General features: G+C 44.0%; 1 protein-coding gene across 2 annotated transcripts in view; it reads left to right on the plus strand.

Annotated features, from left to right (window-relative positions):
• Window positions 1-19,884, plus strand: part of LOC124596581 (nuclear pore complex protein Nup85) — a 127,288-nt gene that overhangs the window by 19,924 nt on the left and 87,480 nt on the right. For both annotated transcript variants that reach the window (XM_047135770.1, XM_047135771.1), the window contains exon 3: window positions 6,385-6,574. In XM_047135770.1, the coding sequence (XP_046991726.1) occupies window positions 6,385-6,574 (190 nt within the window). The remainder of the gene's footprint in view (window positions 1-6,384; window positions 6,575-19,884) is intronic.

A 19,884-nucleotide genomic window follows, 5' to 3' on the forward strand; every position in this document is an offset into this window, starting at 1 on the left:
GCACAACTGCTGGCCAGTTACGTTGCACATGTCCGTAGTTCTCCTGCGCATCCAAATTACCGTCTTCTTTTTCCCCCCCTCTGCATTTCATCTCCTGCATCAGCGGCCCAGGTCATGACTACTAATTACTGTTAGTGTCCGATCCCTTCTTTCCGAACTGGAGTCCTTGCCTTTCCACATATACTTGAGGTCCATTCACCTCCTTGGCATACACCTAGCCCACAGCTTCGCCTGGAACTTTCGCCTGTCCGTAAGGACTCAGTTAACCCCGCCTCTCTCCCCCGCCACTTCCTTTCGATTCTTGACATGTACCGAGGCCGTGAAGTGGTTTACATCGACGGCTCGATGACTGATGATAACGACAGCTTCACGCATGTCCATGGATGACATATTGAACAGCATTTCTTGCACAATGGCTGCAGTGGTTTCACTGCTGAGCTGGTGGCTATATCTCATGTTATTGAGCACATTCGTTCATGCCCTGGGGAGGCATATCTTTTGTATACTGACTCCTTGAGCAGCCTACAAGCTATCGACCAGTGCTATCCCAGTCATCCTTTGGTAGCAACCATCCAGGAGTCCATCTATGCCGTGGAATGGTCCAGTCGTTCAGTGGTGGTTGTCTGGATCCCAGGTCACATCAGAATCCCAGGCAAAGAACTAGTCAACAGGCTGGCCAAACAGGCTACGCAGATACCGCTTATGGAGATTGGCTTCTCTGCAACTGGCCTGCGTTCAGTATTACGCCGCAAGGTTTTGTGGCTTTCGGAGACAGAATGGTGTAACCTTAGTACACACAACACACTGTGTGCCCTTAAGGAGACTACGAATGCGGGCCTCTGGCAGGGACTCTGTGGTTCTCTGTTGGCTCCACATTGGCCATGCTTGGGTGACACATTGCTACCTCCTGCACTGTGATGACCCACCTCAATGTCAGTGCAGCGCCCAGCTGACAGTGGCCCATATCTTGGTGAGCTGTCCTCCTTTGGCTTGCCATTAATTTTAGCTGACAACACCTCATCGGCTAATTTAGTTTTAAGTTTTATGTGTGACGATGGGTTTTATCATTCTGTATAAGTTTCTGCGCATGTCCTTTGTCCCTTTGTGTTCTCTTCTCCAATGCTTGTAGGCTGGATGTTTTAATGTGTCGCAGAGTGGCTGGCTTTTCCTTTTTATTCTCATGGTTGGCCAGCCACGCTCATCTGCTGTCTTGTTTTATCCCTTCTACCTGTTTCTAGCTTCTCCCTGTGGTTTTCTTTTCCTGTTTTGTCCATAGTAGTGTTGGTTGTCCTTCTGGTTCTTCCATTCTCCTGTTATTGTGCTGTAAATCTCCTTTCTTTTCTTCTTTCCCACGTGTAATTATTTTACCATGAACAAGGGACCAATGACCTTGCAGTTTGGTCCCTTCTCCCCTCCTTTAAACCAACCAATCACTCTGCAGCAGAGTGTGCGCTGATATGAAACTTCCTGGCAGATTAAAACTCTATGGAGGACCAAGATTCGAATTTAGGACCTTTGCAAGAGAGCTTCTGTGAAGCTTGGAAGGTAGGAGAAGAGGTACTGGCAGAAGTAAAACTGTGAGGTTGAGTAGTGAGTCTCGCTTGGGTAGCTCAGTTGGTAGAGCACTTTCCTGTGGAAGGCAAAGGTCCTGAGTTTGAATCACGGTTGGCACACAGTTTTAATCCATCAGAAAATTTCATATTGATGCACACTCTGCTGTAGAGTGAAAATTTCATTCTGGAAAGATTCCCCAGCTTGTGGCTAAGCCATGTTTCCACAATATCCTTTCTTCCGGGAGTGCTAGTTTCGCAAGGATCACAGCAGAGTTTCTGTGAAGCTTGGAAGGTAGGAGATGAGGTACTGGTGAAAGTAAAGCTGTGAGGATGGGTCACGAGTTGTGCTTGGATAGCTCAATCAGTACAGCATTCACCTGTGAAACACAAAGGTCCTAACTTCAAGAGTCTCAGTCCGGCATAGTTTTAATCTGCCAGAAAGTTTCATATCCTGTCACTTCCTTGTCGTTGCTGGACAGAGTCGCTACCAAATTGGGTCTTTTGAAGAGCCAAGTGGTAGCTGCATGCCTTTGCTTTTACCTTTGGCCATTCTATGAGATTGCATTAATGAGACTGTGCTGGATGGCTCAGGCATGACGACCCATGCCACTGGTACTGGTATTCCTCTTAGGTCCCTGGCCTCTGCCATCATGGGGCAAAGACATTGTAATAACTGTTCAGGATCACTGAAGAGTCCAGCAACCTTTGAAACGACGTCCTTCGCAGACCATTCTTATCAGTTTTATGCAGCTTTGTGCTAAAACTTGCTCTTTAAATAAACATGGTAAGAAGAAATGCTGTGAACACTCTCCTCCTTGAAGATTTATACTACTTCATCCCTGGTGTCAGCCAAGCTACATAGTCTTCTGGGCTGCCAACGGTTCCGGGTCTCGCCCTTCAGGATGATCTTCGTATGGATGTGTCAGTTTTGCTGAACACCTTGTGACCTTCTTTACAATAGCATCCGTATTCTTTTCTTATCCATCTACCTTTCTACTGCAGAAACAATGACCCCCCCCCCCCCCCCATATTTAGCACACACCCCTTCCCCAAAGCTGAATCATATAAAGAACCTTGTACTGATCAGGAACTTCTTAAGTCTCTTGGCACAACATGTCCAACACCTGAATGTTACTCAAATGTTACTTCTACCCTGGGTCTTCACTTGTATTTGGCTTGCAAGTGTTGTCACTTCACAGTGGGGAACTAGTATCATCATCCCAGTTCTTGATCCAGGCAAAAATCCAGCATCTCTCAACAGCTACTGACCGATTAGCTTCACCATCATGCTCTACAAAGTGCTTGAAAGGTTTGTTGCTCACAGATTATGCGGGTTCTTGAGTTTTGGGGTGTTTTGTCTCCCTATCAGTGTAGTTTCTAGGAGAGATACAGGTAATCCACAACTGACCATGTGGTCCAGTTGGAAACGGCAATCTGAGATACCTTTTCTAAATTGCAACACCTCGTTGCAGTTTTTTTACTACATAAGGCATACTAAATCACATTTCGTCATTACATTTTATTTACCCTCCATGACTAGGGCTTTCAGTGCTCCCTACTGATTTTTATTCCTCAGTTTTTATCCTACTGGTTGTTCCAGATTTGAATTGACACTTCAGTTGGCTCTCCATGGGTCCAAGAGGACAATCAGAAGACCACAGGTCACCCTTGTCATTTACTTAGATGACTTTCGCATTTGCTACATAACCCATCAGTAGCCAGGACCAAATGTCAGCTCCAAGATGCTACGCAATATGCCTCTATGCAGACACTTTCCCAGTGTTTCCAATTCTCTTGCCGGTCATACATTCGGCATGGTGGTACAGGTCATCCTGACACAGATCTCTCATTGGGTTCCCAGTACTTGGAAGTTGTTGCAGAGTCCCACTTTTGGGACTTTTTGATAAAAAGCTGACTTGGCTGCCCCTTACTCATCAACTGAAGAGTAGCTGCATGAAGCACTTAATGCTCACTGTATCATTGCTCACACTTCTTGGGGTGTAGGTCGTGGTACTCTTCTCCATATTTACTGGTTCCTCATTTCATCCTAACTGGACTGTGGTCACCAGGTTTAAGGCTCTTTCGTTCCCACAACTTTGAAATTATTAGATCCAGTCCATCATTGTGGAGTTCTGGGTACTGGCACCTTCTGGACTAGACCCATAGACAATCTCCTTACCTCTTAGGCTCCAACAGTACCAACTCTTGGTCTCCTATGCAGCCTTCATTCGACAATTCCTTGATCATCCAACGTATCCAATTCTTTTAGCATACAAGGAGTATCAACCTTCTGATAACCACCCCTAATTGGAATTACCAGTTGGAATCCGCCATACAGCCCTCTGCCAGGATTTCTACCTCTCTCTCTTGTGCCTGGAATGTGCTCACTGTGTTTTCGTGTGCACCCCCTCTCCATGTTGTTTGTGTCCAAGCTACAAATTAGGACCAATCTCTTTCAAGGTCCTAAAGTCTGTCGCCTCCATGACCTTTCGTCATATGTTACATTCAGGAGTTTCAGGGTGCTAACCATACTTTACACTGACTGCTCTAAAACTGTGAATAAGTTGGGATATGTTTTTACATCCTCTGCCAGTCAGGAATACCATTCATCACTAGACCCATACAGTGTTATTACGGTGATACTGATAGCCGTTAACAGAGCCTTCCACTTTATTGAACATGCCTTCCTTAACTGTGGTTTAATATGTAGTGACTGAATGAGCAGTTTTCAAACCGCTGAACAGTGTTAGTCTTATCACCCTGTGGGAGTTGCTGTTCATGACCTTTTCACTGAAGTTACTGCACAGTACTCGGAGTCATACTGACTGCGTGCGAGGTACTCGCTGTCCAGTTGTGGCTCTTGCAGTGAATGAACTGGCCAACCGTCATCCCGTTCACTTTGCCAGTTCCAGGTGCACATTTGTTGGGTACAAATAAGACCTCTACTCAGAAATGGAGTGACATCTAGTTGGCTAATGTCCTCCTAATAAACCAACCCCCCCCCCCTCCCGAAGGAATCCAGTGTACTATGTTGCCTCTGCAGTTGTCATATCAAGGGTAACCCATAGTTTTATTTTATATAATGAGCAACCCCCACATTGTATATGTGGAGCCTTACAGACAATAGCTGATATCCTGGTGGAATGCCCCATTTTTCTGGCCCCCTCATGAATTCTTTGCCTTAAATGCTGGCAGACAATCCCTGGGTGGTTGAACTGATTCTGAGTTTTCTCCATGAAGCTGGTTTTTATTTGCAGATGTAACAGTTCAAGCTACCTTCAGGATAGGGACAAGATGGTTGAAATTGAGTACCTCTTGCTGGGTCTGCGGACCTCAGACCCCACCTCATTGATCAGGTCACTCTTTCATCCCTCTCTTACTCTGTTGTAATTGCTTTTAGACACAGTTAGTCTCATTTTGTGTCACACCTTATTTTCTATTTTAGAGGTAGCACTCTGTTGAAGATTGGGTGCTCCTTGGTTCCTTGCCTGCACTGGAGCAGGATTGACATGGATGGGGATAAGGCAACTCCCATTTCATGCAGAATACCTGAGGCACCAAACTTGCTACCTTTCCTCTTTTTCCCCTCTCATTTTTATTACTGACTGTCCGCTTGATGTCCAGTACATTTTTAGCCTTCTCACTTTTACTGTTCTGAATACACTGGTAGGAAGACGTTCTTCGCTTTGCAACTGTCTTCACCCACCATCAGGCTGGCAGGAGTCAGATGGGTGGGCCCTTCCTAGCTGTTGGATGAGAGCTGAGAGATGTCTCGTCTGTTCTGACATATGTACTAGCCCACTCCATACACGTCTCCATAAATATATTCTCGGCTCAGACATCAGTATTGCCTTCAGTGCCTCGGTCTTACTGCTCCTATGTGCTTTCATTATGAGGAAACATACATCACTGATGTCACTAATTCCAGATAAACTACGCCTTGATTGAGGGACTGATACCCATGCTTTTTAGTCCCCTGACCCACAATCAACCAACCAACCAACCCCCCAAAGGTCTCTGTCAATTACATACTCATAAAACTGAACAAGCCCAGGGAGTTGTTGCATTTTTTCATTGTTATCTTTTTACATCCAATTAATCACAGAAAATTTCAGACTGTATCAGACATTTACATAGCAACTGGAGAAAAAGCAGGTAGGAAAATACTTTTGATAACTGTCAAACAATCTCTTACGTTTTGTTCAACATTAACATTTGTTGTTATTTAGTGTGAGCGTAAATATCTTCTCGTACAGCAGGCAAGACCACCAATAAAGAAATCTGATACAATTTGTATGAAAATGCTTTGAGATCAAATGGTAGTTTGGATGCACTTCAATAACTTTGAGGTCTTGACCACACTTTTTTATTATTTCTGAAATCGCCCACTGCATTTAGATATTCTGTCAATTAAAGACAAGACTATTTGTCATAGAAAATTGTTCAATAGATACATTGTATCTTGTCAACATTTTTAACCGAGAATTTGGCCTTGCGTGTATTATAGTTTCATCATTTTCAAAGGCAATTTTTGGAAGAAATAAAGTGTGGTCAAGAAATCTGACAGTTATTAAAATAAAAAAAAATCATTTTTGATGAAAATGTAACTGTTGAGATTTTAGTGTTATTATGTAATAGACCAGACTTGTTCCACATCATTTGTACACATGTAGATATTCAGTTATAGCACAAAAATTTTCTTAAAACTGCTTTCTCACTCCTCAGATTCAAGTAAAATGCAAATTGGAAAATTAGTGTCTGAACATTTTGTGGCAAAACATCTCACCTATAAATTTTGGTCTGCAATATTTTAACATTTGTTTTCTTTCAGAAAAAAGAAAACTACAGGCTACTGAAGTAAAGTTACATCACCTGAGACAAAATATTGTATTATTCCATCCAGTTACAAGGAAGCTTATAAATGAATCCAATGGGGCATTCTTGGCTGGTCAAAAAATTGCAAAAAAGGAGAGTGCAAGTGAAGTAAGATCCAGACTGCTGAAACTTAGCCGGCAGTACAGGCAAGGAAGATAGTTCCATTATTGTTTTTATTGGTTTGTACAGTACATTACTTCTCTGGAGAAATAAATCTTTAACATAATGCAGCACTTCAACAACCATGAATTGTTCAGACAATAAGGAATTCAGCCTTCATTTGCAAGGTAATTTTTTTTTCTTTTAGTGTACCTAGGTTTTAATGCCAATAATAGTATCTTCAGAACCTATAAATTAACCCATACGGACATATATTAAACATTGTAATACATCATCAATCTAATGATTTCACAATAAGAACAATTGTGATACTTACAAAAATTAAATTATTTTTAGAGCCAAACATTGGCCATGTCGCAGGATAAAACTAATACAGAATAAAAATGCATAATCATAAGATTATATATGTCAATGCTAAAAACAATAATGAAAACGTAGACGGAGCTGCGCAGGGCCAGGAATAAGGGTCACACGTAAGCAACAAGGAAACTAAGCGTCGCAAGCAGTTCCACAGGCTCGGCCAGCGGCCAAGCGCATGCGTGAATGCACGCGCATGCGCTAGAGATAAGCTTTCTCAAAATTACTTAGCGCAATGTAAATTGTAAACAAAATGTGTCAGGAAACAGTCCTGCAAATGGACAAATGCCTACCTATGGTACAGCACATTAAACAATTTTCTTAAGAACTAGCTACGAAGCTAGAGCAGAAAAATTTTACATTAAAATATTAAAATAAAAGGGCGAAACCCCACTACAGTAACTAATAAATTAGTATGGGAGACACAGGCGTGCAAAGCATGAAATATCTTGAACATAAAACAGGCAAATTAAGAACCACCTTTGCAACTGGTGTCATTACCAGTATAATACAAGTATAGGAAGACATACTAAACAAACACACTACAATAAAGGGTCAAAGCAGATAGGAAACAGCATCGGCCATTCGAAGTGGGCCATGGGTCAACTCCACTGGAATAAAGGTTGAAATCCTTCGGAGTAATTTCTATTTTTTAGTTGCAGCTGATCATTAAGTAAATTTTCTCTATCAATAGTAAGATGTTTAAAAATTTACAGTTCTTCAAGGGTGTCTAACTTACATCCTTTGACTTCATCATGCAGAAGTTCTGTATCTTCTAGAGGCTTGGGAGCATGGGCCATTTGGACAAGATGGTCAGAAAATGTAGAACCTAGTGTTCCATCACCGCTTTTAGTCGGCAGATGCTCTTTAGACCTAACAGACAGGGCCCTTCCTGTCTGGCCAATGTAATTATAAGGACAGGGATGATTTATCAGTACCTTTTCAAGAAAATGGACTAAATTCTTTTTAAGGTTGTCGGTGGTAGAGTAAGAAACTTTACACCCTAGGTTTTTTAATAAACGACCTACCTTGTAGGATACGTTACCTATAAAGGAAACTGATATGTATTTCGTTGCCCGGTCTTGATTGTTGGTACCTGACCTGGAATGGTTGGTAGTCTTCCTTGGTGTTTTTTTGTTAAATAACTGTCTCACTATACTGGGATTATATCCATAATTCTGAGCGATGTTTTCGAGGGCCTTTAATTTGTTCTGTAAATTGTCTGGCGAAAGCAGAATGGAAAGGGCTCGATGGATACTCGAGTGAAAGGAGGCCATTTTATGGGCCTGAGGATGGGTGGAATCAGCTGGGATACGCCGGAATAGGTTGCTTTTGAAAAATGTTGAAATCTATTTTATTGCCAATAACATTTTTCGAAAAGCAACCTATTCTGACAACTTCAACCATCCTCAGGCCCCTAAAATGGCCTCCTTTCACTCGAGTATCCATCGAGCCCTTTCCATTCCACTTTCACCACACAATTTACAGAAGAGTATAGTAGGACAGTTGTTTAGCAAAAACCACGAAGGAAGATTACCACCCTTTCCAGGTCAGGTACCCACAATCGAGACCAGACAACGAAATACATATCAGTTTCCTTTATAGGTAACGTATCCTACAAGGTAGGTCGTTTATTAAAAAACCTAGGGTGTAAAGTTTCTTACTCTACCACCGACAACCTTAAAAAGAATTTAGTCCATTCTCTTGAAAAGGTACTGATAAATCATCCCTGTCCCTGTTATTACATTGGGCAGAGAGGAAGGGTCCTGTCTGTTAGGTTTAAAGAGCATCTGCTGACTAAAAGCGGTGACGGAACACGAGGATCTACATTTTCTGACCATCTTGTCCAAATGGCCCATGCTCCCAAGCCTCTAAAAGATACATAACTTCTGCATAATGAAGTCAGAGGATGTAAGTTAGACACAGTTGAAGAATTGTAAATTTTTAAACATCTTACTATTAATAGAGAAAATTTACTTAATGATCAGCTGCAACTAAAAAATAGAAATTATTCTGGGGGATTTCAACCTTTACTCCAGTGGAGTTGACCCACGGCCCACTTCGAATGGCCGATGCTGTTTCCTATCTGCTTTGCCCCTTTCTTATAGTGCGTTTATTTAGTGTGTCTCCATATATTTTGTATTATACTAGTAATGACACCAGTTGTAAAGGTGTTTATTAATTTACCTGTTTTATGTTCAAGCTTCACACACCTGTCTCCTATACTAATTTATTAGTTCCTGTAGTAGGGTTTCGCCCTCTTATTTTAATATTTGAATGTAAAGTTTTTTTTTGCTTTAGCTTAGTAACTAGTTCTTAAGAAAATTGTTTAATGTACTGTACCAGAGGTAGGCATTCATCCATTTGCGGGACCGTTTCCTGTCACATTTTGTTCACAATTTAAGTGGCACCAAGTAATTTTGAGAAAGCTTATCTCTAACGCGTGCACTTATGCGTGCATTCACGCGTGCACTTGGCCGCTTTCCGAGCCTTGCCGTGGAACTACTCGCAATGCTTAGTTTTCTTGTTGCTTATGTATGACCCTTATTCCTGGCCCGGTGTAGCTCCGTCTATGTTTTTTTTATTATTATTATTATATTTTATTTTTTATATAGTTTTTAGTATACACAGACATAATCTTATGATTATGCATCTTTATTCTGTATTACTTTTATTTTGTGGTATGGCCAATGTTTGGCCCTCAAAATAATTTACTTTTTGTAAATATTATGATTTTTCTTATTGTGAAATCATTAGATTGATGATGTATTTCAATGTTTAATATATGTCCATATGGGTTAATTTATAGGTTCTGAAGAAGATATCATTAGTGGCATCAAAACCTAGGTAAAAAAAAAAAAATTACCTTTCAGTCTCTGCAGAGATATAGTGAAAAGGCCAAACTCCCGTAAATGTAAACAAAGTAGCTGTTTCAAGTTATGTGTATGTATGAGTAGTTATTTACCTTTGTATCTAGTGTCTTCACCCATACTGGTAAATTATTTTGTCATATTGGTAAATTTTAAAAGTAATGATTGTAAATTTATATGAAATTTAGAGTGTGCTAAAATTTAAGTTCATATAAATACAAAAGAGAAATTCAACATCAGAATTACATTAACATAATATTGAACCATGCCTAACTCATTTCACTCCTTCATGCATCTGTGATGTACCCCCACTGCCCCCAAATCACCCCCTGTTAACTTTCCAGAATTTCTTAACCTCAAACCTTGCCTCACCATCATTCCCCAAATCCCTCAACGTGCTACTAACCTTATATCCACAGAGACAGCTACTGTCCATGATATAAAAACTGATCCCGACCTTATAATCCTACCTGCAGACAAAGGCTCCACCTTTGTTGTTTTGAACCACAAGGATTACCTGGCAGAAGTACTCTGCCATCTGTCAGATACTTCGACCTACAAACCTTGCCACAGTGACCCCATTCTGGAAATCCAGCAGGATCTCCAGTCACGCGCAAATTCTTAGGCCCATCCCAGAAACTCTTCCTGGAGTCCATCTCTCTACTCACACCTACCACTCCCTGTACTCCTACCTTCTGCATGCTTCCTCAAGTTAGGAAGCCTAACCACCCAGGACACCCCATTGTGGTCAGTTACTGTGTCCCCACTGAGAGAATTTCTGCTTTCATTACCAACACCTTCAAACTATTAGCCGGAACATACCCTGCTATATAAAAGATAACATCTGCTTCCTCCACCGACTCTCCGCAGTTCCTGTACCTTTACCACACGGTGCCCTGCCCATCACTATTGATGCCACCTCCCTGTACTCTAGCATTCCTAATGCCCATGGCCTTACCGCTATTGAACACTACCTTTCCTAAACAACCTCTGTCCTAGTCGCCATGACCAACTATATCCTCACCCACAATTACTTCTCTTTTGAAGGCATACCTACAAACAAATCCGGGGTACGGCCATGGGCACCCACATGGCAGAATCTTTCTTAAAAACCCAGAATCCCAAACCTCTCACCAGGTTCAGATTCATTGATGGTATCTTTGCTATCTGGATTGAAGGTGAGGACACCCTATCTACATTCCTCCAGGATTTCAACAACTTTCCCCCATTTGCTTCACCTGGTCCTACTCAACCCATCAAGTCACCTTCCTAAATGTTGCCCTCCACCTCATAGATGGCTACATCAGTGCCCCATCCATATCAAACGTACTAACACCATCAATATCTCCACTTCAACAGCTGCGACCCATTCCATACCAAGAAGTCCCTTCCATACAGCCTAGCCAGCCATGGTCATCGCATCTGCAGTGAGGAGCAGTCCCTCTCGAAATATGCTGAGAGTCTCACTGAAGCCTTCACTGACCATAATTATTCTCCCAACCTTGTACAAAAACAAATCTCCTGTGCCTTATCCTTCCGGTCTCCTACCACCTCCCGAAGTCCCACTGTCAAGGCACAGTACCACCCAGGACAGGAGCAACTGAATTACGTTCTCCACTAGGTTTAAGATTATCTCTCGTCGTGCCCTGAAATGAGAAACGTCCTGCCCACTATCCTTCCCACCCGTCCCACAGTGGTATTCCACTGTCCACCAAACCTACGCAATATACTCATCCATCCTTACAGAACCCCTACTCCCAGTCCCTTACCTCATGGCTCATACCCCTGTAATAGACCTAGATGCAAGACTTGTCCCCTACATCCTCCCCCTACCACATACTCCAGTCTGGTCACTAATATCACCTATCCCATCAAAGGCAGGGCTACCTGTGAAACCAGACACTTAATCTACAAGCTAAGCTGCAACCACTGTGCTGCATTCTATTTAGACAAGACAACCAACAAGCTGACTGTCCACATGAATGGCCACCGGCAAACTGTGGCCAAGAAACAAGTGGACCACCCTGTTGCTGAACATGATATCCTTAATTTAAATGACTGCTTCACAGTCTGTGCCATATGGATCCTTCCCACCAACACCAGCTTTTCTGAATTGCGCAGGTGGGAACTTTCCCTGCAATATATCCTATGTTCCCATAACCCTCCTGGCCTCAACCTTCGTTAGTCGCTGTCATCACCCATCCAGCCTCTTCCCTGTTCCCATTCCAGCACTACACAGCTTTCATTCCACCATCAAACCCAGTCTTTTTATTTCTCTCCTTTTCCACTACTCCCCACCCCCCACCTCCCAGCCACCCCCACCATACTATCCCTCCCCCTCCCCACCCCAGCCTCCTCCTTACCCCACCCAGTCGCCACTCCCATCATTCACTGCTTCTGCTGCTCGCAGTGTGGTTTCAGTTGCCTGAGACTACAGTTGTGTGTGTGTGTGTGTGTGTGTGTGTGTGTGTGTGTGTGTGTGTGTGTTATTGACGAAGGCCTTAACAGTCGCTAGCTTTAATTGTAAGGGTCTTTTTGTCTGCGACTCAGCATCTCCACTCTATGGTGAATTCCTTTTCATAATATTGTTAACATAACATGCAAATGAAACTAGAGATATGTTTTGCAATGGTGTTACATTTTTGTTGACCACTGTGCTTACACCAATGTTGCCGAATGACCACTTGTGTCCCCAGAATGGCATGTGCAGGTAGCTGCGGGGATAGTACGTTCCAATACAGTGGTGAGTGCCAGGTCAAGAGTGCTCTCTCTGTAAAGCATTCCTTATTACCGCTATTCAACAGTTCTCATACAGTAGATCGATGGCTATGTGCCCAGTTTCTCTCCGTGGTTAGTGGCAATGAGTGACTCCACTGCTGCAGTAGAATGCTGTAGCAGTGTACATAGCTGGCAGCAATGGCAACCTTGTTGATGCGAGATGTGTGTCCCCTCAGCAGCATGGTGTGTTTACGTCTGGGCTGGTGTACACTGCCTGCAGTCCTAAGCAGATGGTAGGTGTGTGCAGAATCCCTGGGCTGTAACCCAGGAGTCTCAAAATCTGGATGAGTGTCAGGTGATCCCAGCTGAAGAGCCTTGCAGGGGTCTCGCCACTCTTTGGCGGGTTTGTGTTTAGCTACCATGGGGTCCCAGGCTTTGCAGCATTTTTTTTTCCTTCTGTGCTGCATGTCTGTCCTCTTGCTATTACTTTTCCCATCCCTTGGGGAGCATGTCTGGGATGTTATTGGGAATGTTCTGCATTGTCTGTCGCTGACGTAAGAACAGTCTCACCCTTGTTTTTTGCTCTTTTCCTTTCTTTGTTTCCCTTCTCCTCTCATTCCTCTGCTTCGGTGTTTGAGATTCCTCTCTTTCTTCTTCCTCCCTGTGTGCTCCTGAAGACCGGCCCATGCGTGTGACACGTAACAGGTGACTGGGTTTTTTTGGTACACGCCAGCCCCAAGGAGGGGTAATTGTCTGAGCTGCAACCTTCCCAAATTGCCGATTGGTCCCTCTGTCAGGTGTTAGAGAGGTGTGACCAGAGGTGTGAACAATCACCTAAGGCAGGTGCTCCCCCTTGTGAAGGGAGCCCCCAGTTGGAAGGTGCACGCCATCGGAGACTCTGGCAATCAGTGGGGATTTTCTCACAATGAGTCACTAATCTTCCCAATCAACGTCTACAAAATGTAAACATAATGAGGCTAATGATTCAAGACCCTTCCCACTGCACCACGGTTCCTAGTGGTCTCACATACTGAGGACGGTCAGTCCTTTGCCACGGCCAATCCATGTATTATTCAGAAAGGTGTTGATGCAATCGCTGGTCCTGTGAAATTCTGCTCTCGTTTACAGAATGAAACTATGCTTTTGGAGACTGCTTCTGATTCTCAAGCACAACAACTGCTTGCTGCCTCGTTTCTCTATGGCTACCCACTCGTGTTGATGCTCATAGAACTTTGAATTCTTCCTGTGGTTTAATTTACACCAGACTTCTAGATGGTCTAACAGAGGCCAAAATCCAATCTTACCTCTCTGAACAGGGTTCATTGCCATCCATTGTGTAATGAAAAAGGTCTATTCCTCCTTAGTGCCCACTTGCACTATTTTCCTCACCTTTGATAGAATGGTGCTGCTGTCCAAGATGAAAGCAGGATATGAAATTATCACAGTCTAGCTGTACATTCTGAACCCAATACGCTGCTACCAGTGTCATCGTTTCAACCACACTAGAACGTCTTGTCAACACCCAGCCAAATGTGCAACCTGTGGTAGGGATGCACACAAGGGCGATTGTCAGCCTCCTTGTCCCTGCTGTATCAACTGAAACGTCGGCCATGCCGTGTATCCTGGTGAGCGGACTGTCAAAGAGATCTGGAGAAAGGAAAAAATGCCTTACCCAGTAGCTCACGAGCTACTGGCTAGACGCAAACCCTGTGTTCTCCCGTCTGACACCTATAGTTGTGTTCTTGTTACCCCTCGCTCCACGAAAGACATGGCCACACAGACATGCAACCTCAAATTCAGCTCTGAGGTAGTGAAATCGTCCAGTGTCAAGGTAGCATCGCCATCCCCCTGTCCAGCTGTGCAACAAACCGTCAAACTCTCGTCTTGAGGGCAAAGCCACCAGCTAGACAACTGGTGGTCCGGAAAGGGCAGCAGGAGTACTCCCATGAAGACTTCCTCCATCCCTTCAGCCAAACAACACCTGAGCCTTCCTCTAACCAGAAAGGCTCGAAGAAGTCCACCAAAGGCAAACGGTCTTCATTCGCCAACTTGAAGATCCTCTTAGATAGTGTCGCCCCGTGGTACCTTAGCCCAGCCAGACTCCGTATTGCCAGTGCACACCACCAACCGTTTTTCAGTGTTGGACACCACAGACCCACCACAAAAGAAGCCAATGCTTCTGTGGACCCAATGGAGCAGGATCCTCCTGCTTCTGTGCCCTGTAGTAGTGACATTACGCCAGCTGTCGCTCGGCAGCTGTCGGGTTGACACCCCTACATCTCTTCCTCATCTTGACTGTCCCCTAATGGAACGTTCGCAACTTTCAGTCCCACAAAGAGGATTTACAGCTGTTTTTAGCATCACAGCATCCCTTTGTATTCTGCCTTCAGGAAATGAAAGTGCACCCTCACAACCGCTTCGAGCTTTCACATTAGTTACTGATTCGTTTTGACCTTCCCCCTGATGGCATTCCATCTGATTTGGGCATCATGCTGCTCATTCATAGTCAACCCATTTCCCTGACTGCCCATCTTCAAGCTGTGGCAGTTCACCTTTCTCTTCCCCATCTGACTTTTTTCCTCCGTACCACTTATGTCCCTCTGCCATTCATTATCACCAGGGCAGACTTCCTTCAGCTTATTGGACAGCTACCTTCCCCATTTTTGCTACTCGGTGGCTTTAATGCTCATTGTCCCCTCTGGGGTTCTCCCAGGACCTGTCAGAGAGGTGCCCCCTTGGCTGACCTTCTTAACCAACTTGACCTCTTCTGCCTTAACACTGGAGCAACCACTTTCCTTTCCGACTCCTCACACTCATATTCCCATTTTGATCTATACTTTTTCATTGCCCTGCTTGCCCATCATCTTGAGTGGTCTGTTCTTTCTGACACCTACTCGAGCGACCGTTTCCCATGTGCTATCTATTTGCTGACTTCTACCCCATCCATTTGCACGCGCAAATGGCAGCTTACTAAGGCTGACTGGCAGCTTTACTCCTCACTGGTGACCTTTGAAGAAAAAGATTCCCCAGTTGTGATGACCAGGTGGAATGTCTCTCAAACATTATCCTTACTGGTGCAGAACATTCCATTCATCACACTTCTTCTTTACCACGTCATGTCCCAGTCCGTTGGTGGACTGAGGCATGCCGTAACGCAGTTTGCATACGGAGATGTGCTCTCCGCCTTTTTAATAATAATTCTACGATGGAAAACTGCATTCATTATAAACAGATGCATGCAACATGTTGTCACGTTCTTCGGGATAGCAAAGCAGCTAGCTGGATTTCATTCACCAATTCTTTTAACAGATCCGAGTGGTGGAGGCTTGGGCGAGACCCTTGTTTTCTCTGAATCATGAGTGCTACAATGCCGCCTTTACTATGAGAGAGCTAGATCATGCTCTCAGTTCATCCTGATCCTCTGAGAGCTAGATCATGCTCTCAGTTCATCCTGATCCTCCGCCCCAGGGCCAGACACCATCCACATTCAGATGTTGCAGCACCTTTCTTTTGCGGGCAGTCACTTTCTGCTTAACACGTACAACCGCATCTGGGCAGAGGGCACATTTCCCAGGCGCTGGCATGAAGCCACCGTCAAACAGATACCTAAGCCTGGTAAGGACAATAACCCTCCTTCTAGCTATTGCCCCATCTCTCTTACCAGCTGCATTTGCAAGGTGATGGAGTGTATGATTCATGCCAGGCTGGTATGTTGACTCGAGTCTCGCAATTTACTGACGAATGCACAGTGCGGATTTAGAGTGTGGCATTCTCCAGTTGACCATCTCATTACTTTGTCCATCAATGTCATGAATCCTTTTGTGCAGAAATCCCAGACTGTGGCCGTGTTTTTCGTTTTGGAAGAGGCCTACGATTCCTGCTGGAGAACTGGTATCCTCCGTACTCTTTACACGTGGGGCTTCCGTGGCTGCCTGCCCTGTTTCCTTCAGGCATTTTTAAAAGATTGAGTTTTCAAGGTGCGTATGGGTTCTGCCTTGTCAGACGCCTTTTTCCAGGGAAACAGTGTGCCTAAGGGTTCCATCCTGAGTGTCGTCCTTTTTGCTATCTCCACTAAGCCTGTAATGTCCTGTCTCCCGCTGGGCATCTCCGGCTTCCTATTTGTTGACGATTTTGCCATCCATTGCAGTTCTCCATGGACCTGTCTCATTGAATGGCATCTTCAGCGATGCGTTGATCATCTAATTACTCCTGGAGCATTGACAATGGCTTTTCACTTTTGCACTGACAAAACCATCTGTATGAATTTCTGATGACGCAAGTGGTTTCTCCCACCATCTTACCACCTTGGGCCTGTTGCTCTTCCATTCATTGAAACTACGAAATTCCTGGGGCTCACGCTCAATAGGAAACACTCTTGGTCCTCCTATGTGTCTTTTCTGTTAGCCTGCTGCACACGGTTCCTCAATGTCCTACGTGTCCTCAATGGTACTTCCTGGGTGCCAATCGAACCGCCCTTTTACATTTGTACCAGTCCCTTGTCCATTTGAAACTTGACTATGCGTGCTTTGTTTATGCATCTGCATCCCCATCCCTCTTACGCCATCTCAACACTATCCACCGTCGTGGCTTCCTTTTGGCCACGGGCGCCTTTTACACTAGCCCAGTTGAGAGTCTGTATGATGAAGCTGCTAAACTACCACTGTCCTACTGCCGTGACTTTCTCCTCAGCAGGTATGTATGCTGTTTGTCTGCCAAGCATGGCCACCTATCCTATGCCTCCTTCTTTGATGATTCCTTTGATCGTCATTATGGGGTGCGTCCCTCTTCTCCGGTACCTCCTGGAGTCCGCTTTTGGCACTTGATACAGTGGCTTAACTTCACACTACCTGCGAATTCCCCAGTGGGTGTGAACCCTTCACAACCTTGGCTTTGTGAAGCGGCCCATGTTAACCTTGGCCTTCATTCACTTCCCAAGGACACTACTCCAGCCTTGCTGTATCGCTTCCAGTGACACAGCCTTTTCAATTGTGTTCTCTGCTCAGACTCACTCAGCACCCTTCAAAGTATGTTCGCTGTACACCACACATCCCTTAGTGCAGTGGGTCCAGGAAATATCACCTGCTCACTCTTAGTGGAGCCAATATGATGTTTCTGTGGGTTCCTGGCCATGTCGGTCTGCCAGGAAACGAGGCTGTTGGCATTGCTGCCAAGGCTGCAGTCCTCATCCCTCAGCCTGCGAGTACGTATATTCCTCTGATGATCTCTGTGTTGCTGTCAGTCAGGAGGTGGTGTCCCTTTGGCATCGCCAATGGTCCTCTCCCAGTGGCTTGGACGACCTCCTCTCGGCCCTCCTGCCGGGAGGAGGTCATTTTAACTAGGCTGCGTATTGGGCACTGCCTTTTTAGCCATCGTCATTTGCTAAGTGGCGCTACCCAACCACTTTGTACACATTGCACCCAAGTTTTAACTGTCCACCACTTCCTGATGAAATGCCCATTTTTTAACCATTTACATTCCAGCTTTGGTTTGCCGTCTGATTTATCAGCCGTTTTAGCAAATGACGCGTGAACTGTTGAACGCATTTTACTTTTTATCTGCCAAAGCGATATGGCAAAGGCCATTTAATTTTCGGTTTTGGACCTCCATTTCTGTATGGTGTCATTTTTAGCCCTTTTCCCATGTTCCTGTTCTTAGCTGTCTTCTATTACATCAATTGAGACTGTTGTATAGTCGTTTTTCAACTCCTCTGTCCTCGTGTTCTCTAGTTTTCACTTGAACACATGTGACCCCAGTTGTTTTTTGCGCCCTAAAGCAAAACAAAACAACACCAAACCAAACCAGCTGAAGAGAGGGCTTGTCATGGCAGTACCAGTTCAAAGCTTGAAACTGCCGGGGCTCCCAAAGGCTCCCAGATCTGTGGCGTCGCCTAGTTAACAATTTGCTTTGACAAAGTAGCTTTGTGTCTGACCGGCGTGGTGATTGCACCGAGTGAATACATGGTGGTGATGGAACAAAGCTACCATCTGATCTGATGGTATACGTGCTTGCCCTGACCGGATGTGTTGGAACAGGAGCTCAGTTCCCATCACTTAACTTGCTGTGAAAAGTTGCTTCATGCTACAGCATGGATAGTCAGATTATAAAATTATTTGATAGTTGATATGTGTCATTTGCCACTACAGTGTTGCCACATCTGTTGCCAGCTATCGCTCGGATGTAGTCGACGTATAAACATGGCGGGTCACTCAATAAATGCTGGTTGTTAATATGTAATTTGGAAAAATATTGGAAGCAGGCACTATGAAATTATGATGGAAACTGGAGATACTCTGTCGACAGCTGATTTTAAGTTACCAGTGACTGAACTGTGGCAGATGATAGGTTTTGTACCACAGAGTTTAAACTCTTGTCCTAACCTAACAACCACCTCATGATGTCCAATGTATCCGAGAAAACGGAGATCAACAATCTGTGGCAGAACTCAAATCACGATTGCTTCTTTATGGCGTTTAGGGCCTAATCAAGACTGAAAAATTTCATAATATATTTGTTTGCATAGCCATCTTGTGCAGCAAAATTTCAGGTTTAGTGGTAAAAGCAACCTATAATTTCTCACTGTCATTGGTTAGATGAAATTGGCTACGCGGGATGCTGCATTACAAACCGATCAGTAGTCCTTCTTGGCACTTGGTTGCAGATTATAGGTGACACAAGCAGATTCCAAACAAAGAACTAACGAAAAGAAGGAAAATAAGAGCAAATGAAAAAGTTAATATGATGATGAAAATTATGTGGCAAAGTATCAGAAATAGAAAAAGCAGTTGAATCATTAATTGAATAAAAATGATAATTGTAATCTTTTGATTAGATTTACAAAATTAAAAAATTTGACTGTATTTGATGAGATTCAAACCTTCAACCTTCTACATGTCAGCATTATATCCTAGCCATTATGCCACACCATTATTGCAGTAATGTGTTGCATATATGACTGTGGTGGCCTGCTCGCAATGATTTACAGTCTTCAAAAGTTCAGCTTCACACAATGTCGTGCAAACCTTATCTAACGTAAGCTGATCCCTGTGATTATAATAATTATAAATCGTGCTGAATCATGCCTTGAGCAGAAGGATCTGATAGTGTTTGGTTAGTGCTGGTGTAAAACAAGTGTATTTTGTTAGTGTGTGTGTGTGTGTGTGTGTGTGTGTGTGTGTGTGTGGAGGGGGGGGAGCATCAAGAAAGAAAGCTGGACAGGGAATTGGAAGTGAACTGACAATTTGGCTACTGTGAATTGTTTGGGTATGACATTGAGTGCTCTGATTGGAGGAAACTAGCTAAGATGCCTCAAGTGTCAACTATAAAGTTATTTTAATTTGACTATAGCAATTTGTCCCAACTCTACAGTAGACCATTGAATTGCTGAACACTAT

The sequence above is a fragment of the Schistocerca americana genome, chromosome 2 (genome assembly GCF_021461395.2).
Source record: "Schistocerca americana isolate TAMUIC-IGC-003095 chromosome 2, iqSchAmer2.1, whole genome shotgun sequence".
NCBI classification, from domain to species: domain Eukaryota; kingdom Metazoa; phylum Arthropoda; class Insecta; order Orthoptera; family Acrididae; genus Schistocerca; species Schistocerca americana.